This window comes from Dermochelys coriacea, chromosome 2 (assembly GCF_009764565.3).
Source record: "Dermochelys coriacea isolate rDerCor1 chromosome 2, rDerCor1.pri.v4, whole genome shotgun sequence".
Classification (NCBI taxonomy): Eukaryota; Metazoa; Chordata; order Testudines; family Dermochelyidae; genus Dermochelys; species Dermochelys coriacea.
Genome location: NC_050069.1, coordinates 271902284 through 271930180, shown reverse-complemented (window position 1 = coordinate 271930180; position 27897 = coordinate 271902284). Strand labels below are relative to the sequence as shown.

Sequence of the window (27897 nt, the reverse complement as noted above, 5' to 3'; positions counted from 1 at the left end):
GATCATGCTGGGGGCTCTGCCTGTCTCCAGCACTCCTGACTCTCAGCTACCACTACCACCTGGGATCCCTGATCGATTCAAGCTTCACGGAGTGGTGAGAACCTAACTCTCTCTCTCTCTCTCTAGGTATAGCCTTCTGACCCTGACTTGTGCGATTAGTTATAGCTTTCTAAACCTGACTTTTATAATCAAATTTAAGTTAGATATAATATTATAACTGTTTTGTTTATTTGGCTCCCCTTGTGTGGTTATTACCTGGCAATAAATAATTTTCATGGTTAAGCTGACTGGTTGTCTCTCTCTCTCTGTCTCTCTCTGTCTCTCTCTCTCTCCCCCTCGTGGATGTTTTTTGGCTTCCTCATTCATTCTGCAGCAACGCTCCTCGTACCTAAGATAAAGATCCCTGCAGCTCCCAAAATCCTGTGGGGTTTGCTCATCAAGTGGGTTACGACTAAAACAATTGTGACGTGAAAGTGGGGATAGGGATGTGCTGAACCTGGGGCATATGAGGGTGGCAGATTGAAAGTGCTGCTCAACCCAGCCTGCTCAGGGGGGCTCTGTTCTGATGTGGTGCCCAGGGCATATGAGGGTGACAGCTTGGAGGTGCTGTTCGACCCTGCTTGCTGAGTCCAGGGATATATAAGGGGTCAGATTGTGGGTGCTGATTAACCCGGTCCTCTCCAACACGCTCTGTTAATGTGTGTCTGTTCGTCTGATTCTGGGACTGGAAGCACCAGCCCTGGGGAACCTGCCCTGGGAGTTCAGGGAACTTGCAGCAGGGAGAAGTAGAGCGCCATATGAGAACACAAGTGACACAAGTAGTACGTTGATAGAATTACAGACCCCCCTCCCCCAGAAGAGTAACCCTAATAAATGAGTGTACCCCAAAGTAATGGGCAAATCTGGTAACAGGGTTCAGAGCAGAGCCAGGAGAATGATTAAAAGATTGGAAAACCTGCCTTGTAGTGACAGACTCAGAGAGCTCAGTGTGTTAACAAAGAGACAGTTCAGAGGCGACTTGGTTACAGTCTGTAAGTACCTACGTGGGGAACAAATATTTAATAATGGGCTCTTCAGTCCAGCAGACAAAAGTCTAACATGATCCAATGGCTGGAAGTAGAAGTGAGACAAATGGAGAGTGGAAATAAGGTGTAAATTTATAACAGTGAGAGTCTTTAACCATGGGAACAATTTACCCAGGGTCGTGGTGGATTCTCCATCACTGACCATTGTTAAATCACAATGGATGTTTTTCTGAAAGCCCTGCTGGGGTGGGTCTCTGGTCTGTGCTAGGCAGGAGGTCAGAAGAGATGATCACAATGGTCCCTTCTGGCCTTGGAGACAAGACACGTCTATCCTGCCGTGCCTGTCTCCCTGGGCCTGCCCTCTCTATAATTTGTCTTTTCCCTCCCCTCCCCTCGTTAGGGTTGTGTGTTGTTGGTATTGCAGTAGCTCCCACGTGCCCCAGCCATGGATCAGGGCCCCACTGTGAAAGACCCTCTGTGAACACAGAGAGATTCTGTATCCCAAAGATTTTACAGTCTAGGAATCCAAGTTCCTTGTGCTCCTCCCCCAACCGCATCCTTAGTCCCCATTCTGTTCTCCCCCACCCCTTCCCTGGCTATGCTGTCACCCCCTCTGCCCCGGGCTGACTTCTCTCTCTGCCTTTGCAGAGCTCTCTGAATGGAAGAATTTTTTTCTTGAGTTTGATCCCCTGAAGGGTCATACTGCTGCATGTCCAGGACTTTGCTGCCGGTACCTGCCATGCTAAGCTAACTGGCCCCGTGGTGCAGGAAGCCAGCCCCCACAGCCCTGCTGATGTTAGCAGAGCCATCAGAGAGCATCTGCCTGGTGCTGTCTCAGCCCACGCTGCACAATACTTGGGGAGGGGCGAGGAGGAAGAATCAGCAGAGCTCATCAAACTGAAGCTGGAGAAACATGAGGCTGATGAGCAGGGATGCTCCACTGTAAAACGACTGAGTCTACAACTTTGCATGTGCAGTGCGGGCTCCAAGGCACATGACGTCAAAAGGCCATTTCTATTCCCTGCTGGAGAGAACCATCCTCCCCACAGGGCTCCCAGGAGCCACCAGCAGCCTGTTGTTAACTTCTCTGCATGCCGCCAGCACTGTCTTAGTTTTGGCACCTTCACTTTGTAGATCTGCAGAAATAATGCTCGCTACAGATGATTCAAGCCCAAACTTTGCTCATCTGAGACGCATGAAGCAGGTCTCCAGCAGAAAAATGTGACGTTGCCAGCACTTGCCATGCTTGCAGAACCCCTCAGGTCACAAAGATCATTACTGCAATAATGTACAGCGCTGCTACTGCAGTTACACCTGGCTGGAGCAAGTCTCACAACCCTCCCATCCTGCAGGAGGTCAGGCTGTGCCGTTGCAGTGCTAAAGCGAGCTGCAGATCCAGGTGCTGAGGGTACCATATGAGCATGGAGGCGGGGATCATAGGCAAGACTATGATTGAGTCATGGGTATTTTTAGTAAAAGTCATGGACAGGTCACGTCAATAAACAAAAATTCATGGTTCGTGACCTGTCCATGACTTATCCCGAAAATACCTGCGATTAAATCTTCGGGGGGTGCTGGGTGGGGCATCAGGGGGGTGCTGCTGGGGGGGGAGGGGTCGCCCAGGGCCAGTGGCACCAGCTGCCAGGGGATGCAGACTGCGGCTGCTTCAGCCAGCTTCCCAGGGACCACTTCCTGGGGCCACGGAACGTGGCTGCTCTGTCCGGCCACCTGGGGATGCTGCTGGGGCCTCCAGATCAGTGGCTCGTGTGGCTGTCCCTGGGGCCACCTGAGCTGCTGGCCCTGGAGCCAGCTGCTTGGGAGGCCCTGTGATCAGCCACACTGGCTGCTGCAGAAGTCATGGAGGTTGCGGAAAGTCACAGTTAAAAAATTCTCACACCTTTGTGCCACATCCTACCTACCAAACAGCTGATCCCAGAGAGATGTCAACTGAAGTTTATTTGAAAGATCTTGGCAAGAACTAGCGCACAGGACTAAACTGAAGAGAAAAACTCTTCAGCACGAACACTCCCCTAGATTCAGAGATTCTAAGGCCAGAAGGGATCACTGTGATCGTCCAGTCTGACCTCCTGTGTAACGTGGGCCAGAGACCTGTCCCACAATAATTCCTAGAGTAGAGCAGTTAGAAGAACATCCAGCTTTGAGCTAAAAATTTCTAGTGATGTAGAATCCACCATGACCCTTGGTCAATTGTTCCAATGGTTAATTACCCTCACTGTTAAATATTAACGTCTTATTTCAAGTCTGAATTTGTCTAGCGTCAACTTTCAGCCATTAGATGGTGTTATAGCTTTGTTTGCTAAAATGAAGAGCCCATTTTCAAATATTTTGTTCCTCATGTAGGTACTCAACATCCTCCCTGAATTGAGGGCACCACAGCTGATCACAGTATTGTAGCAACAGTTGCATCACTGCTAAATACAGAGGTAAAATAACCTCTCTACTTCTACTCGAGATACCCCTATTTATGCATCCAAGAATCACATTACCCCTTTTTGATCACAGCTTCGCACTGTTCGGCTGATTATCCCCCAAACTCCAAAAATCTTTTTCAGAACCACTATACCCCAGGATAGATTCTCCCATCACTTAAGTATGGCCTACGTTCTTTGTTCCTAGATTAATACGTTTACATTTAGCCATATTAAAATACATATTGTTTTCTTGTGCCCAGTTTATGAAGTGATCCAGATTGCTCTGAATCAGTGACCTGCCCTCATCATTATTTACCATTTTTGTGTCATCTGCAACCTTTATTTATATTTTCTTCCAGGTCATTGATAAAAATGTTAACTAGCACAGGGCCAAGAACTGATCCTACTGGAAACATACCTGCTTAGTGATGATTTCCCATTTACAGTTACATAGTGAGACCTATCAGTTAGCCAGTTTTTAATCCATTTAATGTCTGCCATGTTAAGTTTATATTGTTCTGTTTTTTTCATCAAAGTGTCATATGGCACCAAGTCAAATGCCTTACAGAAATCTAGGTATATTATGTCAACACTGTTGCCTTTATCATCCAAATTTGTAATCTCATCCAAAAAAAGATATTAAGTTAGTTTGACAGGGTCTATTTTCCACAAACCCATGATGATTGGCATTATTTATACTACCCTTCTTTAATTCTTTATTAATTTAGTCCCGTATCATCTGCTCCATTCTCTTTCAGCACAGGAAGGGAAATAGAGAAGCTCCTTACTCCTGTCCCTGGTTTGATCGCCATATACCGAGCCCCTGCCAGTGATGGGGCTGCACAGGATATTATTGGGGGCAGGTCTTTATTCCAATATGCCCAGGATGGAACTGCACAGAGAACTGTGGGGGATGGGTCCAGCACGACCGCTGTCGGAATCCTGTTGCCAGGTCTGGTGCCCTCAATTCAAGGAGGATGTTGATAAATTGGAGAGGGTTCAGAGAAGAGCCAGGAGAATGATTAAAGGATTAGAAAACCTGCAGAGATAGATCAAGGAGCTCAGTCTATTTAGCTTAACAAAGAGAAAGTTCAGGGGTGACTTGATTACAGTCTGTAAGTACCTACATGGGGAACACATATTTAGTAACAGGTTTTTTGGGGTGGCAGAGAAAGGTCTGACACCATCCAATGGCTGGAAGTTGAAGCTAGACAAACTCAGACTGGAAATAAGGTGTACATTTTTTACAGTGAGTGTAATTATCCATGGGAACAATTGACCAAGGGTCGTGGTGGGTTCCACATCACTGGCAATTGTTAACTCCAGGCTGGATGTGTTTCTAACAGCTCTGCTCTAGGAATGATTGTGGGGCGGGGCTCTGGCCTGTGTTACACAGGGGGTCAGACGAGATGATCATAATGGTCCCTTCTGGCCTTGGAATCTCTGAACTGTTACCTCAAGAGGAATAAGGTAACGCTTCAAAAGGGAAAACTATAGAAATGGTAGAAGGGGAAATAGAAAAGGAAAACCCCTTTTCTCAGAAGGGCAGACTCGACTCTCTTCCGTGTCTGACACCAGTTAGATTAGCTGACAATAGGTGTGTCCCTCCCTCCCTGTGTGGTGCAGTGAAAATAAAGAGAAGACAAGGTCACATGTTACGAACAAAGGTAAGCATATTAAGGGTAAATGTACAGAAACTGGGTAAAATGCAGGAAGAAACACGAGCCTAAACAAACAGTGAATCAGTGACTGGTTTAGGAGCTTGAAGCTCAGACCCACAAAACCTCCCTTGGTATTCGAGAAAACAACAAACGATACCCCAATACAGAAACCTCTCCCTACTCTTTCTAGGTGCAGTGGACACAATATACAGGAGGCCCAGGACCTTCTACTCTCCGAGTGATTGGGAGCCTTCGAGGAGGACCACTGGGGAGTCCCGATGACGGATGGACTTCGTCGCAGGCGGGGAGCCCCTCTGGGATGCTGATCACCAGGGAAGCAGTGGGACCCTTCACAGGTAAGGTGGAGTTGCTGGGGTGGGGATGGCAAGGGTCAGCCTCTTCTTCCTCAGTCTCACTACGGTATGGGTGGGGTTCTTCTCACTGGCTCTGGGGCGGTGGGAAGACCGTACACGTGCTGCCGCTGGAACGGACAGCCCTGCGCAGCCGCTGAGCAAGATCTCCTACAGCGTGTCTGGCGGGGAGAGTTCTGAGGGGCTGGAATGTTGGGGGCTGGCTGTGGCGGGAAAAGTGGGTTCTGTACGGTATGAGCCAGGGGAATCCAGAGTCTTAACTGTAAACAAGTCAGCTAACAAAGGTGGAGTCCAAGGGTCACCGTTCATATACTCCATGTTGGATTTCATTAAAACCAGTGATTCACCTAACATAACTTCATAAATACATTATTAAAACAGCGAATTGAACAATTAAACAGTGCCAACATTCCCCACTTATTTACACCTAACAGAACCCCATGTGGTAACACTGAGGTCAATGGAACAGAAGTGACTAGGGGCCGCACAATGCCCTGCGATGAGTGTGTGGAGGGGAGGACTGGGGATACAGTATGGGCTGGATGAATGGACGATAAGGTGGATAGAAAGCTGGCTAGATTGTCCGTGTCAACAGGTAGTGATCAACGGTTCCATGTCTAGTTGGCAGCCGGTATCAAGTGGAGTGCCCCAAGGGTCGGTCCTCGGGCCAGTTTTGTTCAATATCTTCATTAATGATCTGGAGGATGGTATGGATTGCACCCTCAGCAAGTTCACAGGTGACACTAAACTGGGAGGAGAAGTAGATATGCTGGAGGGTAGGGATAGGGTCTAGCGGGACCTAGACAGATTGGAGGATTGGGACAAAAAAAAATCTGATGAGGTTCAACAAGGACAAGTGCAGAGTCCTGCACTTAGGACAGAAGAATCCCATGCATGGCTACAGGCTGGGGACCAACTGACTAAGCAGCAGTTCTGTAGAAAAGGACCTGGGAATTACTGTGGATGAGAAACTGGATATGAGTCAACAGTGTGCCCTTGTTGCCAAGAAGGCTAACAGCATTTTGGGCTGTATAAGAAGGGGCATTGCCAGCAGATCGAGGGACGTGATCGTTCCCCTCTATTCGGCACTGGTGAGGCTTCATCTGGAGTCCTGTGTCCAGTGTTTGGCCCCACACTACAAGAAGGATGTGGAAAAATTGGAAAGCATCCAGTGGAGGCAAACAAAAATGATTAGGGTTCTGGGGCACATGACTTCCAAGGAGAGGCTGAGGAACTGGGCTTATTTAGTCTGCGGAAGAGAAGACTGAGGGGGGATTTGATAGCTGCTTTCAACTACCTGAAAGGGGGTTCCAAAGAGGATGGCTCTAGACTGTTCTCAGTGGTGGCAGATGACAGAACGAGGAGTAATGGTCTCACGTTGCAGTGGGGCAGGTCTAGGATGGATATTAGGGAAAACTTTTTCACTAGGAGGGTGGTGAAGCACTGGAATGTGTTCCCTAGGGAGGTGGTGGTGGAATCTCCTTCCTTAGAAGTTTTTAAAGTCAGGCTTGACAAAGCCCTGGCTGGGATGATTTAGTTGGGGATTGGTCCTGCTTTGGGCAGGGGGTTGGACTAGATGACCTCCTGAGGTCCCTTCCAACCCTGATATTCCCTGATTCTATGATAAAGGCCCCACAATGCCCTGTGCTCTGTGGGTGAGTGTATAATGGGACTTCGTGCCCCACAAGGCCCTTCACTTGGAGGGGGGGAGGTACAGGTCCCACAATGCCCTGTGTTGGGGCGGGGACTACAGGTCCCAGAATGCCGTGCGCTGGGGGAACTACAGGTCCCACAATGCGCTGTGTTGGGGCGGGGACTACAGGTCCCAGAATGCCGTGCGCTGGGGGAACTACAGGTCCCCGGACGCTCTGCGCTGGCGCCGGAAGCGAGCGGTCCGGGATGGAGGAGGCGGGTGAGTATCAGCCGGGCGCTCACAGCTCCCGCCGGTCCGGCTCAGCGCCCCCCACCTAACCCCGCCCCCTCCCCAGCCTGGAGCCCCCCCGCTGCCCCCACCCACCTAACCCCGCCCCCTCCCCAGCCTGGAGCCCCCCCGCTGCCCCCACCCACCTAACCCCGCCCCCTCCCCAGCCTGGAGCCCCCCCGCTGCAACCCCGCCCCACCTAACCCCGCCCCCTCCCCAGCCTGGAGCCCCCCCGCTGCCCCCACCCACCTAACCCCGCCCCCTCCCCAGCCTGGAGCCCCCCCGCTGCCCCCACCCACCTAACCCCGCCCCCTCCCCAGCCTGGACCCCCCGGCTGCCCCCACCCACCTAACCCCGCCCCCTCCCCAGCCTGGAGCCCCCCCGCTGCAACCCCGCCCCACCTAACCCCGCCCCCTCCCCAGCCTGGTCCCCCCGCTGCCCACCCACCTAACCCCGCCCCTCCCCAGCCTGGAGCCCCCCGCTGCCCCCACCCACCTAACCCCGCCCCCTCCCCAGCCTGGAGCCCCCCCGCTGCCCCCACCCCTAACCCCCGCCCCCTCCCCAGCCTGGAGCCCCCCCGCTGCAACCCCACCCATCTAACCCCGCCCCCTCCCCAGCCTGGAGCCCCCCCGCCCCACCTAACCCCGCCCCCTCCCCAGCCTGGAGCCCCCCCGCTGCCCCCACCCCCCACCCCATCTAACCCGCCCCCTCCCCAGCCTGGAGCCCCCCCGCCCCATCTAACCCCGCCCCTCCCCAGCCTGGGCCCCCCCTGCCCCCACCCATCTACCCCGCCCCCTCCCCAGCCTGGAGCCCCCCCGCCTGCCCCACCCCCCCCCATCTAACCCCGCCCCCTCCCACCTGGAGCCCCCCGCCCCATCTAACCCCGCCCCTCCCAGCCTGGAGCCCCCCGCTGCCCCCCACCCACTACCCCGCCCCCTCCCTAGCCTGGAGCCCCCCCGCCCCATCTAACCCCGCCCCCTCCCCAGCCTGGAGCCCCCCCGCTGCCCCACCCACTCTACCCCGCCCCCTCCCCAGCCTGGAGCCCCCCCCCCCCTAACCCCGCCCCCTCCCCAGCCTGGAGCCCCCCCGCTGCCCCCACCCACTAACCCCCCCCCCCCCCTAGCCTGATCCCCCCCCTGCCCCCCGCCCCCCCACCCCATCTAACCCCGCCCCCTCCCAGCCTGGATCCCCCCCCCCCCCATCTAACCCCGCCCCCTCCCCAGCCTGGACCCCCCCGCTGCCCCCCCCCCATAACCCCCCCCTCCCCACCTGGAGCCCCCCTGCCCCACCCCACCCATCTAACCCCGCCCCCTCCCCAGCCTGAGCCCCCCGCTGCCCCACCCTACCCCCCCCCCCTCCCAGCCTGAGCCCCCCCTGCCCCCACCCACCCTCTACCCCCCGCCCCCTCCCCACCTGGAGGCCCCCCCGCCCCCATCTAACCCCGCCCCCACCCCAGCCTGTAGCCCCCCCCCCCCATCTAACCCCGCCCCCTCCCCAGCCTGGAGCCCCCCCGCTGCCCCCACCCCATCTAACCCCGCCCCCACCCCACCTGGAGCCCCCCCCCCCCATCTAACCCCGCCCCCTCCCCAGCCTGTAGCCCCCCCCCCGCCCCCACCCACTAACCCCCGCCCCCCCCCAGCCTGAGCCCCCCCCCCCCCATACCCCCCGCCCCCCTCCCCAGCCTGGAGCCCCCCCGCTGCCCCCCCCACCTAACCCCCGCCCCCTCCCCAGCCTGGAGCCCCCCCCCCCCCCCACCTAACCCCGCCCCCCCCCAGCCTGGAGCCCCCCCCCCCCACCCCATCTACCCCGCCCCCTCCCCGCCTGGAGCCCCCCCCGCTGCCCCGCCCCCCCCACCTAACCCCGCCCCCTCCCACCTGGAGCCCCCCCGCTGCCCCCACCCCCCACCCCATCTAACTCCGCCCCCTCCCCAGCCGGAGCCCCCCCGCCACATCTAACCCCGCCCCCCCTCCCTAGCCTGGAGCCCCCCTGCTGCCCCCACCCCGCCCCCCACCCCTCTAACCCCGCCCCCTCCCCAGCCTGGCCCCCCCCCGCCCCCCCATCTAACCCCGCCCCCCCCCTAGCCTGAGCCCCCCCCCCCCATCTAACCCCGCCCCCTCCCCTATCCTGGAGCCCCCCCGCTGGCCCCCGCCCCATCTAACCCCGCCCCCCCCAGCCTGGAGCCCCCCCCCCACCCACCACCCGCCCCCTCCCCATCCTGTAGCCCCCCCGCGCCCCCCCCCCCCATCTAACCCCCCCCCTCCCAGCCTGAGCCCCCCCCCCCCCCCGCCCCATCTCTAACCCCCCGCCCCCTCCCCAGCCTGGAGCCCCCCCGCCCCATCTAACCCCGCCCCCCCCCCCGCCTGGAGCCCCCCCGCTGCCCTCTAACCCCGCCCCCTCCCCAGCCTGGAGCCCCCCCGCCCCCCACCCACCTAACCCCCGCCCCCTCCCCAGCCTGGAGCCCCCCCGCGCCCCCCCCCACCTAACCCGCCTGCCCCCTCCCCAGCCTGGAGCCCCCCCGCGCCCCACCCCCTAACCCCGCCCCCCTCCCCACCTGGAGCCCCCCCGCTGCCCCCACCCCACCTAACCCCGCCCCCTCCCCAGCCGGAGCCCCCCCGCTGCCCCCACCCCTCTACCCCGCCCCCTCCCCATCCTGGAGCCCCCCCCTGCCCCCCGCCCCAGCTCCCGCTACTAACCCCGCCCTCCCCGCCCCCTCCCCAGCCTGGAGCCCCCCCCGCTGCCCCCACCCCCCACCCCTCTCCTAGCCCCTCCGCCCCCGCCCCAGCCTGACCCCCCCCCCCCTCTAAACCCCGCCCCCTCCCCACCTGGAGCCCCCCCGCTGCCCCACCCTCTACCCCCTGCCCCCACTCCCTAGCCTGGAGCCCCCCCGCTGCCCCACCCCCCACCCATCTAACCCCTCCCCCTCCCCAGCCTGGGCCCCCCCGCCCCATCTAACCCCGCCCCCTCCCCACCTGGAGCCCCCCCCGCTGGCCCCCACCCATCTAACCCCGCCCCCACCCTAGCCTGGAGCCCCCCCGCCCCATCTAGACCCCGCCCCCTCCCCAGCCTGGAGCCCCCCGCTGCACCCACCCATCTAAAACCCCCCGCCCCCTCCCCAGCCTGGAGCCCCCCCACCCCATCTAACCCCCGCCCCCTCCCCAGCCTGGAGCCCCCCAGCTGGCCCCCACCCATCTAACCCCCCCCCCCTCCCTAGCCTGGAGCCCCCCCGCTGCCCCCACCCCCACCCCCTCTAACCCCGCCCCCTCCCAGCCTGGAGCCCCCCCCCCCCCCATCTAACCCCGCCCCCTCCTCACCCTGGAGCCCCCCCGCTGCCCCCCGCCCCCCCGCCCCACCTAACCCCACCCCCTCCCCAGCCTGGAGCCCCCCCGCTGCCCCCACCCCCCACCCCATCTAACCCCGCCCCCTCCCCAGCCTGGAGCCCCCCCGCTGCCCCCACCCATCTAACCCCCCCCCCCTCCCTAGCCTGGAGCCCCCCCCGCTGCCCCCACCCCCCACCCCATCTAACCCCGCCCCCTCCCCAGCCTGGAGCCCCCCCCGCCCCATCTAACCCCGCCCCCACCCCAGCCTGGAGCCCCCCCCACCCATCTAACCCCGCCCCCTCCCCAGCCTGGAGCCCCCCCGCTGCCCCCACCCATCTAACCCCGCCCCCACCCCAGCCTGGAGCCCCCCCCACCCCATCTAACCCCGCCCCCTCCCCAGCCTGGAGCCCCCCCGCTGCCCCCACCCATCTAACCCCGCCCCCACCCCAGCCTGGAGCCCCCCCCCCCCATCTAACCCCGCCCCCTCCCCCAGCCTGGAGCCCCCCCGCTGGCCCCCGCCCCACCTAACCCCGCCCCCTCCCCAGCCTGGAGCCCCCCCACCCCCCGCCCCATCTAACCCCGCCCCCCTCCCCACCTGGAGCCCCCCCTCCCCATCTAACCCCACCCCCTCCCCAGCCTGGAGCCCCACCCCGCTGCCCCCGCCCCCCGCCCCACCGAACCCCACCCCCCCTCCCCAGCCTGGAGCCCCCCCCGCTGCCCCCACCCCCCACCCCATCTAACCCCGCCCCCTCCCCAGCCTGGAGGCCCCCCCGCTGCCCCCACCCATCTAACCCCCCCCCCTCCCTAGCCTGGAGCCCCCCTGCTGCCCCCCACCCCCCACCCCATCTAACCCGCCCCCTCCCCACCTGGAGCCCCCCCGCCCCTCTAAACCCCGCCCCCACCCTAGCCTGGAGCCCCCCCCACCCCATCTAACCCCGCCCCCTCCCCGCCTGAGCCCCCCCGCTGCCCCCACCATCTAACCCCGCCCCCACCCCAGCCTGGAGCCCCCCCCACCCCATCTAAACCACCCCGCCCCCTCCGCCACCTGGAGCCCCCCCGCGGCCCCCACCCTCTAACCCCGCCACCCACCCCAGCCGGGAGCCCCCCCCACCCCATCTAACCCCCGCCCCCCTCCCCAGCCTGGAGCCCCCCGCTGCCCCCGCCCCACCTAACCCCGCCCCCTCCCCAGCCTGGAGCCCCCACCCCCCGCCCCATCTAACCCCGCCCCCTCCCCAGCCTGGAGCCCCCCCGCCCCATCTAACCCCGCCCCCTCCCCAGCCTGGAGCCCCCCCGCTGCCCCCGCCCCCCGCCCCACCTAACCCCACCCCCTCCCCAGCCTGGAGCCCCCCCCCCGCTGCCCCCACCCCCCACCCCATCTAACCCCGCCCCCTCCCCAGCCTGGAGCCCCCCCCGCTGCCCCCACCCCTCACCCCATCTAACCCCGCCCCCTCCCCAGCCTGGAGCCCCCCCCGCCCCATCTAACCCCAACCCCCTGCCCCGCCTGGAGCCCCCCCGCTGCCCCCACCCCATCTAACCCCACCCCCTCCCCAGCCTGGAGCCCCCCCGCCCCATCTAACCCCGCCCCCTCCCCAGCCTGGAGCCCCCCCGCTGCCCCCACCCATCTAACCCCGCCCCCTCCCCAGCCTGGAGCCCCCCCGCTGCCCCACCCCCTGCCCTATCTAACCCCCGCCCCCTCCCCAGCCTGGAGCCCCCGCTGCCCCCACCCCCATCTAACCCCCGCCCCCACCGCCAGCCTGGAGCCCCCCCCACCCCATCTACCCGCCCCCTCCCCAGCCTGGAGCCCCCCGCCCCCCCACCCCATCTAACCCCACCCCACCCCAGCCTGGAGCCCCCCCCGCCCATCTAACCCCGCCCCCCTCCCCAGCCTGGAGCCCCCCCCGCTGCCCCCCCGCCCCATCTAACCCCGCCCCCTCCCCAGCCAGGAGCCCCCCCGCTGCCCCCTTCCCCTGCCCCATTTAACCCCGCCCCCTCCCCAGCCTGGAGCCCCCCCGCTGCCCCCACCCCATTTAACCCCGCCCCCACCCCAGGCTGGAGCCCCCCCCCACCCCATCTAACCCCACCCCCTCCCCAGCCTGGAGCCCCCCCGCTGCCCCCACCCCATCTAACCCTGCCCCCACCGCAGCCTGGAGCCCCCCCCGCCCCATCTAACCCCGCCCCCTCCCCAGGCTGGAGCCCCCCCACTGCCCCCACCCCCCGCCCCATCTAACCCCGCCCCCTCCCCAGCCTGGAGCCCCCCCGCTGCCCCCTTCCCCCGCCCCATCTAACCCCGCCCCCTCCCCATCCTGGAGCCCCCCGCCCCATCTAACCCCGCCCCCTCCCCGGCCTGGAGCCCCCCGGCGGCCCCCACCCCCCGCCCCATCTAACCCCGCCCCCTCCCCAGCCTGGAGCCCCCCCCGCCCCATCTAACCCCGCCCCCTCCCTAGCCTGGAGCCCCCCCGCTGCCCCCTTCCCCCGCCCCATCTATCCCCTCCCCCTCCCCAGCCTGGAGCCCCCCCCGCCCCATCTAACCCCGCCCCCTCCCCAGCCTGGAGCCCCCCCGCTGCCCCCACCCCATCTAACCCCGCCCCCTCCCCAGCCTGGAGCCCCCCCCGCCCCATCTAACCCCACCCCCTCCCCAGCCTGGAGCCCCCCCGCTGCCCCCGCCCCATCTAACCCCGCCCCCTCCCCAGCCTGGAGCCCCCACCCCCCGCCCCATCTAACCCCGCCCCCTCCCAGCCTGGAGCCCCCCCACTGCCCCCGCCCCCCGCCCCATCTAACCCCACCCCCTCCCCAGCCTGGAGCCCCCCCCGCTGCCCCCACCCCCTGCCCTATCTAACCCCGCCCCCTCCTCAGCCTGGAGCCCCCCCGCTGCCCCCACCCCATCTAACCCCGCCCCCTCCCCAGCCTGGAGCCCCCCCCGCCCCATCTAACCCCACCCCCTCCCCAGCCTGGAGACCCCCGCTGCCCCCTTCCCCCGCCCCGTCTAACCCCTCCCCAGCCTGGAGCCCCCCCGCTGCCCTCACCCCATCTAACCCCACCCCCTCCCCAGCCTGGAGCCCCCCCGCTGCCCTCACCCCATCTAACCCCACCCCCTCCCCAGCCTGGAGCCCCCCCCGCCCCATCTAACCCCGCCCCCTCCCCAGCCTGGAGCCCCCCCACTGCCCCCACCCCCCGCCCCATCTAACCCCGCCCCCTCCCCAGCCTGGTGCCCCCCTGCCCCATCTAACCCCGCCCCCTCCCCTAGCCTAGTGCCCCCCCGCTGATGCCCCCCACCCCATCTATCACCACCCCCTCCCCCAGCCTTGTGCCCCCCCGCTCCATCTACCTCCGCCCCCTCCCCTAACCTGGTGCCCCCCCGCTGCTGCCCCCCCACCCCATCTAACCCTGCCCCCTCCCCCAGCCTGGTGCCCCCCCGCTGCTGCCCCCCCGCCCCATCTATCCCCATCCCCTCCCCTAGCCTGGTGCCCCCCCCGGTGCTGCGCCTCTTCCCCCGCCCCATCTATTACCGACCCCACCCCCCAGCCTGATGCCCCCCTACTGCTGCCCCCCTTTCCCTTCCCCCCCGCCTCCTCTCCCTTCCCCCTGCTCCCATCTAACCCCGACTCCCCCCAGCGTGGCGCCCTACCGCTGCTGCTCCCCTTCCCCCGCTCCCATCTAACCCTGACCCCCCCGCCAGCCTGGTGCCCTGCTGCTGCTCCATTCCCCTTCCCCCATCTAACCCCGCCCAGCCTGGTGCCCCCCCCGCCGCTGCCCCCCCACCCACATCTAACTCCGACCCCGCCTCTGCCTAGCCTGGTGCCCCCTTCCCCCGCCCCCTGTCCCTTCCCCCTGCCGAGCCTGGTGCCCCCCCACCCCATCTAACCCCACCCCTGACTAGCCTGGTGCCCCCCCGCTTCTTCCCATCCTTCCCCTGCCCCCCCTCCAGCATCTAACCCCAACCCCGCCGCCCCCTAGCCTGGTGTCCCCCAGCAGCTGCCCCCGTTCCCCCCTGCCCCCTCTCCTTTCCCCCCGCCCCCATCTAACCCTGACCCTGGAGCCTGGTGCCCCCCACTGCTGCCCTCCCGCCCCCATCTTACCTCGACCCTGCTGATACTGGTGCCCCCCTTCTCCTGCTCCCCCGCCCCATCTAACCCAGACCCAGCTGAGCCTGGTGCCCCCCCACTGCTGCCCCCCCCTTGCCCTGCCCCCCCTCCACCATCTATCCCCGACCCCACCAACCCCTAGCCTGGTGGCCCCCAGCTGCTGCCCCCGTTCCCCTCCACCCCCTCTCCCTTCCCCCCGCCCCCATCTAACCCAGACCCTGCCGAGCCTGGTGCCCCCTGCCCCCCCAGCCTGCTGCCCCCCCACTGCTGCCCCCTTTCCCCTGCCCCCACCTCCTCTCCCTTCCCCCACCCCCATTTAACCCTGCCTAGCCTGGTGCCCCCCCGCTGGTGCCCCCTTTGCCCTCGCCTAGCCTGTTGCCCCCCCGCTACTGCCCTCCACCTCCTCTCCTTTCCCCCTGCCCCCATCTGACCCTGACCCCACCTCGCCTGGTGCCCCCAACTGCTGCCCCCCTTCCTCCTGCCCGACCTGCCACCCTGCCTCCTCTCCTTTCCCCCATTGAACCCTGACCCCACTTACCTGGTGCCCTGCAGCTTCTGCCCCCTTCTCCTGCACGCCCACATCTAACCCTGACCCCGCTTAGCCTGGTGCCCCCCTTCCACCACTGTTTAACCTCCCCCACAGCTAACATGGTCTCCCTGCTGCCTGCCTCATGTCTCACCTGCTCCCTTCCCCTCACCCCATCTAACCCTGACCCCGCCAAGCCTCTTTCCCTCCCCCCCCAGCCACCTCTCCCTGCTGCCTGCCCCATGTCTCACCTCCTCTCCCCCTTGCATCTAACCCTGACCACTCCTAACCTCTGACCCCACCGCCTTTCCTTCCCTGGTCTCGCTGCAGGAGGGGGAGCTGCCCCCCGTATGTTAGCTGCTCTGCGTTGGCCGTGCTCTGGTATGGCCTGGCTGGGGATTCCTCCTTCTGTCCCCCCATGTTCAGCACTAACTTGCTCTGTGTCCATCTTCTTAACTAGCGCTGCCTTTATGAACACTCCGTGGGGTCTGGTGCCCCAGCCTGCGAGGTGGCTCCGGATCCCCTACTGCCCCGTCCCCAAGGTGCATGGAGGGGCCAGGATGGGTTCCAGTCAGTGGAAGAGCTGGGACTAGAATAAGATTGCTGGGACAGTCTGTGTAGTGGGGGTGCCAAGAGCCATTGAACCGAACTGTAAGCCTGCATACAATGGAAACCATTTTAAGCCAGGGGCACAGCAGCAGCCCTATGCCAGCACCTAGGGAATAGAAGGTAGCAGTTTTGGCTCCCAACTCAGCAGCTCTTGTGGGAATGCTGCCTGCACTCTCTGGCGGGCCTGCTCATACACCCTCCTCTGTAATTTGCTTCCCACTGGTGGTGTGCTCCCCAGCAACGCAGATGGGCTGTGCCCCAAAGACTCCCTCAGACACTCACGCCCAGAGTGCCCGAGTGGCAGGCCCTGCAGGAAGTAACTTGGAGGGTTCGCTGGCTTCCTCCCTCTGGATGCGTTTGACTGCAGAGAGGCTGGGCGGCTGGCTTGCGGTGGTCACTTCTGAAGAAAGATGTTAAAAATTGCCTCATTGTCCCTCGTGTATATAGATTGTGAGCTGCTTGGGGCAGGGCTCAGCTGTTTGTTGTTCATAGAGTCCAAGGCCAGCAGGGACCATTGTGATCAGATAGTCTGGCCTCCTGCATCACACAGGCCAGAGACCTGCCTCCAAAATCATTCCTTTGGCTTTAGAGCTTATCTTTTAGTTACATGTGTCCATACCTTAGAGCAGGGGCTCTCAGCCTTTCCAGACTGCTGTCCCGCTTGAAGGAGGCTAATTTGTCTGGTGTACCCCGAGTTTCACCTCACTTAAAAACTACTTGCTTACAAACTCAGACATAAAAATACAAAGTTGTCACAAAAAGAAAAGGAGTACTTGTGGCCCCTTAGAGACTAACAAATTTATTAGAGCATAAGCTTTCGTGAGCTACAGCTCACTTCATCGGATGCTGTAGCTCACGAAAGCTTATGCTCTAATAAATTTGTTAGTCTCTAAGGTGCCACAAGTACTCCTTTTCTTTTTGCGAATACAGACTAACATGGCTGCTACTCTGAAAGTTGTCACAGCATGCTATTGCTGACAAATAGCTTACTTTCTGATTTTACCATATAATTATAAAATAAATCAGTTGGATATAAATATTGTACTTACTATTCAGTGTATAATATATAGATCAGTGTAAACAAGTCATTGTATGTATGAAATTTTAGTTTGTACCGACTTCGCTAGTGCTTTTCATGTAGCCTGTTGTAAAACTAGGCATATCTCCAGATGAGTTGATGTACTCCCAGGAAGACCTCTGCGTACCCCTGGTTGAGAACCACTATTCTAGATATACCATCAATACCAATAATAATAACAACATACAAAAAAGCTACATTTAAAATAGAGCTTATAAAGTAAAGCACTCAAAAGTTAGAAAATAGCCTTAATTTGCTCCCTTGTGCATGTGCATGACAATACCTTCTTTAAGTACGTGATCACTTACTGCTTTTTCCACAGGATCTCTTGCCTCATTCAGTGTCTGAAAGCTCACTGAGGGCTTGTCTACACTACCTGCCGGATCAGGCAGGCAGCGATCGATTCAATGGGGGTCAATTTATGGCATCTACTATAGGACGCCATAAGTTGACCGCTGAGCGCTCTCCCGTCGGCTCCAGTACGCCACCAGAACGAGAAGCGCAAGCAGCGTCGAGAGCGTCAGCGGGGTCGGGGTTAGATGGGGGCGGGAGAAGGGAGAGGGGGTGGGGGTAGGGGGGCAGCTGTCAGCTGTCGTCTTACCACAGTGAAGACATCGCAGTGAGTAGATCTAAGTATGTCGACTTCAGCTACGCTATTCGCGTAGCTGAAGTTGCGTATCTTAGATCGACCCTGCACAGTAGTGTAGACAAGCCCTGAGTGAGTAGCTATTTAATGCTCTGTCCTTAATTGGTGTGTGATCCCAGGCTTTGTTTTCAGGGCTGGGTTTCGATGGTCAGTAAGCAGAACTAATCTTGTGGAGCGAGCCCAGGGGAAGTCTTTTTATTTTTGGTTTTAGTTTTTGGGAATTCCTTGTTTCATTTTATCCAGATGTGGCAGTGCGGGAGGAGGTTGGTTACAGGTTCTGCCCTAGGTGGTGGGAGCTGGGTTGTGAGCCAGCTCGCTCAACCAGCAGCAGCAGCTCTAGGTCTCCTGTCCGCTGAGGCTGGGCCTGGCTCCTCACTCTCGGTGTTGCGACCTAGCACGCAGGCTTGCAGCACCGCTCAGGTTTCGTGGAGGAGCAGCCAGGTTGCAACACCAGTCGCTCAAAGTTGGATCGTTTGGGGTGCCCTTTTGTCATGAAAGGAGGAGGCTGGGCCAAGAACTGAGTGTGTGGCGCTGTGACCTTAAGTACCAGGTCGCAATGCCCAGTCAGGACAGAGATGCCTAGAACTGCTGTTGCTGGTTGAGGTTTTCGTTTTATTTCATGTTGTTTCACTTTTGGGAAACGATTAATTTCTCTTCACAACACACCTGTGAGATTAGACTATGGTATTCCCATTTCATAGATTGGGAACGACGGCACCGAACCTCAGAGAATTTAGCTACCTAGCTCTCAGTTAAATCAGGGGGTGTTCAGATGCCTAGACCTTTGAGGATCTGAGCCCGAGAGAGTAAGAAAAATATTGTTCAATGTTTCCACTAGTTTTGGATGCCCAGTCGGAGATTCCTAGTTTCCTTCAATGCTTTGCATGGAGCGTAAAGGGTTAAAAAGTTGCTCTGGGGCAGAGCAGGGCAGGTGAGGGGGGGTTGTATGAATGGGTTGATAAGGACTGGCTGGAAACCACCCAGGATCCACAAGACAGTGGAATCCCCAGTGGCCAAGATAGAGGTTTTTCCCCATCTCTCTGCAGGGAAGCAGAGCAAAGGTGCCAGGTGGAGAACAAAGGGGAGAGGGGTCAGGTGACTGGGCTAAGTTGGCCTTTGGAGACAGGCACCTGGCTGGAACTAAGGACAAAGGGAGAGAGCCAAGATGGTTTCAAGGGAGCCTTGGCCTGGATTTGGCCGGGCTGAACTTTGCCTTCACCTTTGTCCCTCTGCTAATATCAGGATCTGAAACCAGGTGACCAATAAAGTGTTACCTTGTTTTGGGAGGGCTGCCTGCTGTGATTGCAGATACTGACTGCAGGGAGTATGATGCCATGAAGGGGCACAGCACGGCCTCCTGCAGGCATCTGGCTGTGGATTCACTGTAGGGACCCACAGAGAGAGACAGGAATCTCTGGGGCTGAAGGGCCAGTTTCAGAGCCTTGACGGCTACAGACCTGCCCCAGTGGAACTGTGGATCCTTGGGACCTGGCATACTAAGGAGACTGGTTACACACTGGGATATAGACTAGGCTCTGGGGCTGGGACAGGTGCCTAGACCTTTGAAGATTGGAGCCCGAGCGATTAAGGCAAAAATTGTCAAAAGCCTCCCCTAGTTTTGGATGCCTGATTTGAGATGCCTGAAGGCTGAGGAGCTTAGCATTTTATAACACTTCAGATGTTCAAAGCACAGCTATCATTGACTTCAGTTGCCATCATGAGCACTTGGCACTTCTGCAGATCAGACCCCAGGTCTCAAGTCAGACATCCAGAAAATGAGAACACACTGAAAAGTTTGGTTTAAGTGACTTGCCCAGCATTGCCCAGGAACTGCATGACAGAGGCAGGGACAGACTCCAGTTTTCCAGGACAGCATTCAATTGCCTTCGCCACAAGAACATTCTTTCTCTTCCTGTTTTCCCCTGCCTCATTCACTGCACACTTTCCTGGTGGGGTGGAATGCCCCCACTGGCATGTGCCCATCATTGAAGGGTATTTACAAACAATTGTGTAAAGAGGGTGAGGGATGGATACACACTTCCTGCTTCGGCAAGAAATGCGCCCGATAGACAACAGCCTCCTTCACTATGCAGACATGATTCATTCCCACAACCCCATCCATCCTGTACACTGATTGAGGGCAGGGGTCCTGTGGGTAATGTAGTATGTGATCAAATAATTAAAGATTGTATTGTAAGTACATGCACATGGAGTCAAATTAAGGATGCCCTTGTAACCTTAACTCTGGCATTTCCTGTCTTTTGAGTGCTCAGCTTTGCAATCTCAGCATTCTTCTAGTGTAGATTTTTGTTAATGTAGCCACCTGGCTTTTTTTTTTAAAAGCAAAGTGAAAAAACAAATTCCATCATGTGGAACCATATTGGCCCCTGACACCTTTAGATCCCAGCACAGTCCTCTCCATGTGGAGGTCAGACTAGATGATCCTACTACTTCCTTCTGATCTTAACATCTCTGACTCTACCACTCAGGCTAGCGGAGGAGCTCTCTGTGTGTGTCCGCTACTAGGTAGGGTGGGACGGGACATGTGCTTTGTCTGTGGATTGCACATCTATTGGCTTGCGTCAGAGGAATGCTGATGGTCAGGAATCCAGAATTCCATTCCGGGCTGTGGAGAGGAGCATGTCTAATGGTTATAGACCCTTCTGCCCCTGCCTGTCCCTAGCATGTACCTGTATGTCTCTTCTCCCACCGCGCACACAGCCTGTCTCTCCTTCCCACCCCCCCCAAATAAAAACAGTTGAAGTTTGCAAAGTTAGGAGCAACTGAAAAGGGGCAGCTAGTGGGAAGCATTAGGCAGCCTTAGCTAGACTGCGCTACCTGAGTGGGGACAGTGGGAAGGGGGTTAAACAGGGCGGGTGATGCAAAGAAATAGGCTCAGAGATCCAGGCCTGTTGGGCTCAGCATTCCCCTAGCTCGGCCGAACCCTGCACTTAGTGCTCAGGTGCATGGGGGCGTCTCCAGGACCTTCCTCCCTGGGGCATTAATACTGTGCCCTGTGGTCCAGGCCCAACCCGGAGAGAGTCCCTGTTGGGTGGGAAGATGAGGGCCTGCTGTGCTTCTGAGCACTGGCTGGGAGGGTGTGTGTCCAGGATACTGGCTCCCAGGGCTCATTGCTGCTGTTTTGTCCCTCTGCAGTTTGGTAATCCTGCTGTCCCCAGCACTGCCCAGCTGCCATGGCTCTGATTGAGGGCGTGGGGGACGAAGTCACCATCCTCTTTGCCCTGCTGCTCATCCTGCTGGTGCTGGTGCTTGCATGGGTCTCTACGCACACCTCAGAGCGGGGAGACCAGGTCTTTGCTGCTTCCCCCCCTCTGGCAGCTGGGCAGCTTGGGGCAGAGAGCCTGCTGGAGGATGGGCCGAGGGAAACCAGCATGCAAACCCCAGCAGCAGGGGAGCCCAAGGAAGAAGCGGAGTCTTCAGCAGGTACCATGCCAGATGGGCCTGACGGTATTGCTGCAGGGCTGAGGCACCGGGCCAACCCTGGATCTCCACAGTGCTCCCTGCAGTCCCCTGGAGACATAGGTGCCAGCCCCGAGGCCACAGACAGTAGCCCCACGGACCGCACCATAGTGTTAAGGCTGAAGTTCCTGAACGACACGGAGCGCCTGGCCACTGTGTGCCCAGAGGAGACAGTCGGCTCTCTGAAGAGGTGAGAGGTCAAGCAGCAGCAAGCTGTGGGGAAGAGTTGGAGCGCAGGAGCGCAGCCTCACAGCCAGGCAGGCTCCCCCTCTCCTCCTTGCCTCTGCCCTCTCCATCTTGGGGCTCTGGCATCCCTTGAACCTCAGTGTGCCCTCCTTTCTCCTGCACTGAACGTGCTGGATGCAGCTTGGAGCTTGGACCGCTTTCTGCTGCCATCCCTCCCCAGGGGGATAGGCTTGTGTGTGCCAGCTCATACCTGTAGCTTAGGCAGCACCATTGGTGCCATTGATCACAGATCCACAGACCAGGGTGATGGGTGCTGTGCGGGACACACCCTGGCACAAGAGTACAGACTGGCCTGGGGAGACCATGATGGGATACTGCTAGGACAAAGAGAGCACACAGCAAAATGACAGACCATGGAAGGGAATATGTCAGGGAGGGCTGTGCATCCAGGTGCCTGGGGGTGGGATGGATCGGTGGTGGGGGGCTTGCATTCAGGCTCCCGGGATGGAGATGCGTGGGGAGTTGGGCACAGCCAAGCCCCCCAGTAATGGGGGTATGGAGCCTTTTGGAGGAAGGTTGTACTCAAAGCAGACTGTGAAGAGTTACAGAGGGATCTCACCAAACTGGGTGACTGGACAACTAAATGACAGACAAAATTCACTGTTGATAAATGCAAAGTAATGCACATTGGAAAACATAATCCCAACTATACATATAAAATGATGGGGTCTAAATTAGCTGTTACCACTTGAGAAAGAGACCTTGGAGTCATTGTGGATAGTTCTCTGAAAACATCCACTCCATGTGCAGCGGCAGTCAAAAAAGTGAACAATGTTGGGAATCATTAGGAGGGGGATACATAATAAGACAGAAAATATCGTATTGCCTCTATATAAATCCATGGTACGACCACAGCTTGAATACTACGCACAGATGTGGTTGCCCCATCTCAGAAAGATTTATTAGAATTAGAAAAAGTACAGAGAAGGGCACCAGACATGATCAAGGGTATAGAACGGCTTCCATTTGAGGAGCAGAGACTGGGACTGTTCATCCTGGAAAAGAGATGACCGAAGGGGGATAGGATCAAGGTCTATAAAAGCATGATCGGTGTGGAGACAGTGACTAAGGACGTGTTGTTTACTCCTCCTCATAACACAAGAACTAGGGGTGACCCAATGAAATTAATAGGCAGCTGGTTTAAAACAAACAAAAGGAAGTATTTCTTCACACAATGCAGAGTCAAGCTGTGGAACTCCTTGCCAGTGGATGTTGTGAAGGCCAAAACTATAACTAGGTCCAAAAAAGAATTAGATCAATTCCTGATCCATCGATGGCTATTAGCCAAGATGGTCAGGGACGCAACCCCATGCTCCAGGTGTCCCTAAACCTCTGATTGCCAGAAGCTGTGAGAGAATGATGGAATGGATCACTTGATAAATCACCCTATTGCATTCATTCCCTTTGAAGCACCTGGCACCGGCCCGTTAGCAGACAGGACCGTGGGTTAGCTGGACCATTGGGCTGAGCCAGTGTAGCTGTTTTGATGTTCTTAAAGTAGGGATGGTGGACTCTGTCTGTGACTAGAAAAGGATGCATCCGATGAAGTGAGCTGTAGCTCACGAAAGCTTATGCTCTAATAAATTTGTTAGTCTCTAAGGTGCCACAAGTACTCCTTTTCTTTTTGCGAATACAGACTAACACGGCTGCTACTCTGAAATCTGTCTGTGACTGTGACATTTCCCTCCCTGTGTTTTTGACCTCAGGGCCCATTTCCCAGGCCAGGAGCACCAGGTGCGTCTGATCTACCAGGGCCAGCTGCTGCGGGACGATGCTCAGAGCCTGGCTGCGTTGCACCTCACCCACAACAGCGTTCTGCACTGCCACGTCTCCCAGCATGGCCCAGCTCCCATGGCTGCTGGCCTCCGGGCCACCGCTGACCCTGTGCACACAGCCCTCAACGTGGGCAGCCTGATGCTGCCGCTGTTTGTGCTTATGCTGGCTGTGCTGTGGTACTTCCAGCTGCAATACCGGCATGTCTTCACCGCCACCGCCACCTCCTGCCTGGCTGGCCTCACCTTGCTCTTCAGCTTCATGGCCTTCGCTCTGTACCGCAGATAACACTGCCCACGGAGCCTCCGAACCCCGCCAGCTGTGAGAATACATGCCATTCTGGGCAGAGCCCGCCTGCCCACTGCCTCTGCGGCTGAGGGGAGCCCGGGCCATTGGGCTGTACTGCTCAGCCGTTTTGGTGGGGCTGATGACAGAGACCCCCTCCCCCCCAAGTCCACTGGGACCCAAGTCTGCTGTTGTAGCATGAGTCCTGATGCCCAGCAGGAGGGCAGGGGCAGTGACTGTGGCCCCTATTTCCGAGTCCCATACTCCCCATTCCACCTGGTGGCTGAGAGGAGGGATGCTGCAGTCCAGTGAGGTTACCCCCTCCCACAATGGCACTCGGGTGGTTTTTGTCAGGGTGGGGGTAAGACCCTTAATTATTACAAGGGGGCAGTTTCTTCCTGCCTCTGAAGAAGGAGAGGGGACTTCTTGGTTATAAGGATCAAGCAGCTCTGCAGGACAGGCTAGGGTCTCCTCCTGAACTGGTTCCTCTGCTAGCACCTGCTGCTGAGGATTGTGCTGAGCAAATAGAGAATCTGCTCAGACTCCATCTGCCCCCCTCATCTGCTCTTTGCACGTGCTTGTGCACAGACTGGGCCCTCGTGCTCAATGCTTGTTCACCCACACACTGGCATACAGTCTGGGTGCTGTTGCGTGCCCTTCTTTCCCCTGCACAATCCAGTGTGCGCTCGCTTGCGCTCTCTCTCTCTCTCTCTCTCTCTCTCTCACTCACTCATTCACACTTGCACTCACTCTCTCGTTCTCACACTTTCCTTGCTGTATGGAGTCCTGGACCTCCTGCTGCCCTTGCACCTTGGTGATCGATTAGCCCATGGCTGCATGGGGGAGCAGTGCCTCCAAGAAGGGGAGAGCCCTGAAGGCAGAGATCCTCACCCCCTGGGCCCTCTGGCTGGGCCCACAGCTGATGCCTGAGTGGAAGTGGGGGGACACTGCAGCTCATGCAGGGGCTGACTGCGTGGTCTGGCCCTTTGGGGAGGGTGCCCAGCTGTGGGAGGCCCAGCTGGCAGGGCACTGCCTGTCCTGCCCCCTAGGGTTCCTGGGGGGTGATGGGGCTCGGGTCAGTGGAGCATGTTTCTCATTAATGCTTCTTTTAAAATTAAAAACTGTGAATGACTAAAATCTCCTCTGGCTGGTGTGTGTTGGGGGAGGGAGTGGGGAGTGAGTGAGTGGAGGGCAGAGGAGATGTGTATGGGGGGTACGGGGGAAAGGCATGGTAATTGTTGGACCAGAATAGCCAGCTCCCTGCTCTCTCCTGGGCGGGGGGGCAGGGCGGCAGAGTGAGTGCTGGACCAGAGGAAGGGCCTGCCCAGTCTCTCCAGGGAGCGGAGGGGGTGGAGGAGGAGGGGGCATGGGGGAGGGATGCAGTGTGGGGAGATGCAGGAGGATAGGGTGATTGCTCCCTCCAGCTGGGGTGTGAGGTGTCTGTGCTGGGAGAGGAGTGGGGGCCAGGTGAAGCCACCCCAGAGGAACTGGATCCCTGGTTTCTCCAGCTGGGGGTAGGATGTGTTGTGGGGGAAGAGGAGGGGAGCCAGGTGATGGGAGTCCCAGAGGAGCTGGCTCTCTCCAGGGAAGTGTGGGGGAGGGTGCGGGGAAGAAGTGAGGGAGCAGAGTGGGGGATGGGGAGGGTGTGGGGGGGCAGGGTGATATCTCTTGGTGGGAGGGTCAGATTGTGGGTGAGGGGTGCATGGTGGGGATGGGATGACTGATCTCTTGGGGGAAGGGATAGTGGGAGAGGGAGGGAGTGGGGGATGGACAGGTTGGGAGGGAGGGGTGACAGATCTCAGGGGGAGGGAGTGTGGGGTGTGTGGTGGGGATGGAGTGAAGGATCTTTGGGGGGAGGATGTAGGGGAGGGAGGGAGTGTGGGAGGGGTGCGTGGAGGGGGTGGGGTGAAGGATCTCTGGGGGAGGGAGGGAGTGGGGGGTGCGTGGTGGGGGTGGGGTGAGGGATCTCTGGGGGGGATGGGCAGGGTGTGGGGTTCTCGGTGGGGGGAGGGAGGGAGTGGGGGATGGGCAGGGGGTGGGGGAGGGGTGACGCCTGCCTCAGAGGAGCCAGGTCTCCCCTGGGGGGCGGGTGACGTCACTCAGGCCTCGGCCAATCCCCGTTGAGACGCGCCGGTGCCGGTGGCCGCGAGTTCCGCAGGGTATCAGGCGCCCTCATTAGCATATGCAAAAGCCTCCCGAGGCGGAGCCGGGCGGTCGGGTCAGGCGCGCGGGAGGCCCCGCCCCCGGCCGTGCGGGGCGGGGCGCGGTTGGCGGCGGCGCGGGGGCTGCTGGGAAGATGGCGGAGGCGGAGGCGGAGGCGGGGGCCGGGCGGCGCTGAGGGGCCGGGGGCGGCGACGGGCTCCAGCGCGGCCGGGAGCGCCATGTAGGGGCTGCGCGGGGGGAGGGGCCCGGGAGTGTCTGGGGGGGCAGAGCTGGGGGGAGGGGCCCGGGAGTGTCTGGGGGGGGCAGAGCTGGGGGGAGGGGCCCGGGAGTGTCTGGGGGGCAGAGCTGGGGGAGGGGCCCGGGAGTGTCTGGGGGGGGCAGAGCTGGGGGGAGGGGCCCGGGAGTGTCTGGGGGGGGCAGAGCTGGGGGGAGGGGCCCGGGAGTGTCTGGGGGGGCAGAGCTGGGGGGAGGGGCCCGGGAGTGTCTGGGGGGGCAGAGCTGGGGGGAGGGGCCCGGGAGTGTCTGGGGGGGGGCAGAGCTGGGGGGAGGGGCCCGGGAGTGTCTGGGGGGGCAGAGCTGGGGGGAGGGGCCCGGGAGTGTCTGGGGGGGGCAGAGCTGGGGGGAGGGGCCCGGGAGAGTGGGGGGGGGGCCGGGGTGGGGGAGGGGCCCGGGAGTGTCTGGGGGGGGCAGAGCTGGGGGGAGGGGCCCGGGAGTGTCTGGGGGGGGCAGAGCTGGGGGAGGGGCCCGGGAGTGTCTGGGGGGGCAGAGCTGGGGAGAGGGGCCCGGGAGTGTCTGGGGGGGCCGAGCTGGGGGGAGGGGCCCGGGAGTGTCTGGGGGGGGCAGAGCTGGGGGGAGGGGCCCGGGAGTGTCTGGGGGGGGCAGAGCTGGGGGGAGGGGCCCGGGAGTGTCTGGGGGGGGCAGAGCTGGGGGGAGGGGCCCGGGAGTGTCTGGGGGGGGCAGAGCTGGGGGGAGGGGCCCGGGAGTGTCTGGGGGGGGCAGAGCTGGGGGGAGGGGCCCGGGAGTGTCTGGGGGGGCAGAGCTGGGGGGAGGGGCCCGGGAGTGTCTGGGGGGGGCAGAGCTGGGGGGAGGGGCCCGGGTGGCTGTGGGGAGAGCTGCCGGGCACCCTGTCCCTGCAGAGGGTGCGTAGGGAGCGGGGCCGGGGGGCTGGCTGAGGTGAGAGCCGCTGGGCACCCTGTCCCAGGAGGGGGTGCCTAGGGAGCGGGCCTGGGGGGCTGCCTGTGGGGAGAGCCGCTGGGCACCCTGTCCCTGCAGAGGGTGCGTAGGGAGCGGGGCCGGGGGGCTGGCTGTGGGTAGAGCTGCCGGGCACCCTGTCCCAGGAGGGGGTGAATAGGGAGTGGGCCGGGGGGCTGGCTGTGGGGAGAGCCGCTGGGCACCCTGTCCCTGCAAGGGGTGCGTAGTGAGCGGAGCATCTGGTGGGACTTTTGAGGAGAGTGCAGGTGTCTCCTTGCTGTGTTAGCTGCTGTTTCTTTTGTCCCTGGGCTGAGGCCCCTCATGAAACTGAGGCCCTGGTTCTGCCTCCCTCATGCTCTTTCTCTGACTTTCCTTCAGGGTCTCCTTGTTTTCAGAAGCCCCTCGAGTTGCCCTCCCCGCACCATGCTGCGCCTGCTGCCATGGCTCCGCGCCCTGAGCCAAGAGAGCACACGGCCCTGTGTCCTGCAGGGGCTGGCTGCTAGTGACACGAGGGGGTCCAGGATGTACCCGAGCTGCTACTGTGCGGGGAAGGCCAAGCAGCGGGCTGTGCTGCTGCCCCTGGATCCCTACAGCCATGGGCTGCTCCACAGCTTGCCCCCCGATGCTGGCAGGACTCGAGGCCATGGCAAGAGGAAGAGCTGGAGCTTCATCCACGAGAAGATGAGCTACGACACTTTCTTCACCATGAAGCGGCTGATAGAGCGGTCGCGGAGTGTGGGGGAAGTGCTGCGTTGGGTCACCCAGAACCCCAGCAAGGTGTCTGCCAGCCACTACCCCATTGCCCTGCACAAGCTGGGCCAGCTGCTGCAGCAGCCACAGGGCCAGGCCATGGTGAATGGAGAGCACCGTGGACCCAGCCAGGTGCTGGAGCAGCCAGAGTTCCAGGCACTCTGCCAGGCCATCATCAGTGGGTGCTCCAAGTTCGATAACTTCAGCATTGTCAATTGTCTGTATGCTGCCGCGGCCCTGGGTGAGTGCCCCAAGAACGGGAGGGTAGGAGGTTATGTGCCATGGGGTGTGTGAGTGGTAGAGGGACTGCAGTGGGGTGCTGTGCATAGGGTTGTAGAGCA

General features: G+C 60.7%; 2 protein-coding genes and 1 pseudogene across 4 annotated transcripts in view; all 3 read left to right on the top strand.

Annotated features, from left to right (window-relative positions):
- Positions 1–7234: 7234 nt before the first annotated feature.
- Positions 7235–24589, top strand: TMUB1 (transmembrane and ubiquitin like domain containing 1). Of its 3 annotated transcripts, XM_043509844.1 has the most exons (4): positions 7337–7401; positions 17345–17501; positions 20825–21338; positions 23101–24589. In XM_043509844.1, exons 3-4 carry the CDS (start codon positions 20863–20865, stop codon positions 23453–23455), a joined length of 831 nt encoding a protein of 276 aa, XP_043365779.1. In that variant the 5' UTR covers positions 7337–7401; positions 17345–17501; positions 20825–20862; the 3' UTR covers positions 23456–24589. The 3 variants fall into 3 exon arrangements, with proteins under 3 accessions (XP_038244798.1, XP_043365779.1, XP_043365780.1); XM_038388870.2 differs by lacking the exon at positions 17345–17501 and having other exon boundaries at positions 7235–7401; XM_043509845.1 differs by lacking the exons at positions 7337–7401; positions 17345–17501 and adding an exon at positions 17710–17740.
- LOC119850593 lies at positions 9609–10206 on the top strand (annotated as a pseudogene).
- Positions 24590–25732: 1143 nt separating the features above from the next.
- Positions 25733–27897, top strand: part of FASTK (Fas activated serine/threonine kinase) — a 37211-nt gene continuing 35046 nt past the window's right edge. The window contains exons 1-2 of the mRNA XM_038388868.2: positions 25733–25835; positions 27185–27797. Coding sequence (XP_038244796.1) covers positions 27230–27797 — 568 coding nt within the window. The 5' untranslated portion in view covers positions 25733–25835; positions 27185–27229. The remainder of the gene's footprint in view (positions 25836–27184; positions 27798–27897) is intronic.

Coding starts and splice junctions, on each gene's coding strand:
- TMUB1 (XM_038388870.2), top strand. CDS start 20,863: ATGGCTCTGATTGAGGGCGTGGGGGACGAAGTCACCATCCTCTTTGCC. Junction 21,339..23,100: donor ACAGTCGGCTCTCTGAAGAG/GTGAGAGGTCAA, acceptor TTTTGACCTCAG/GGCCCATTTCCCAGGCCAGG.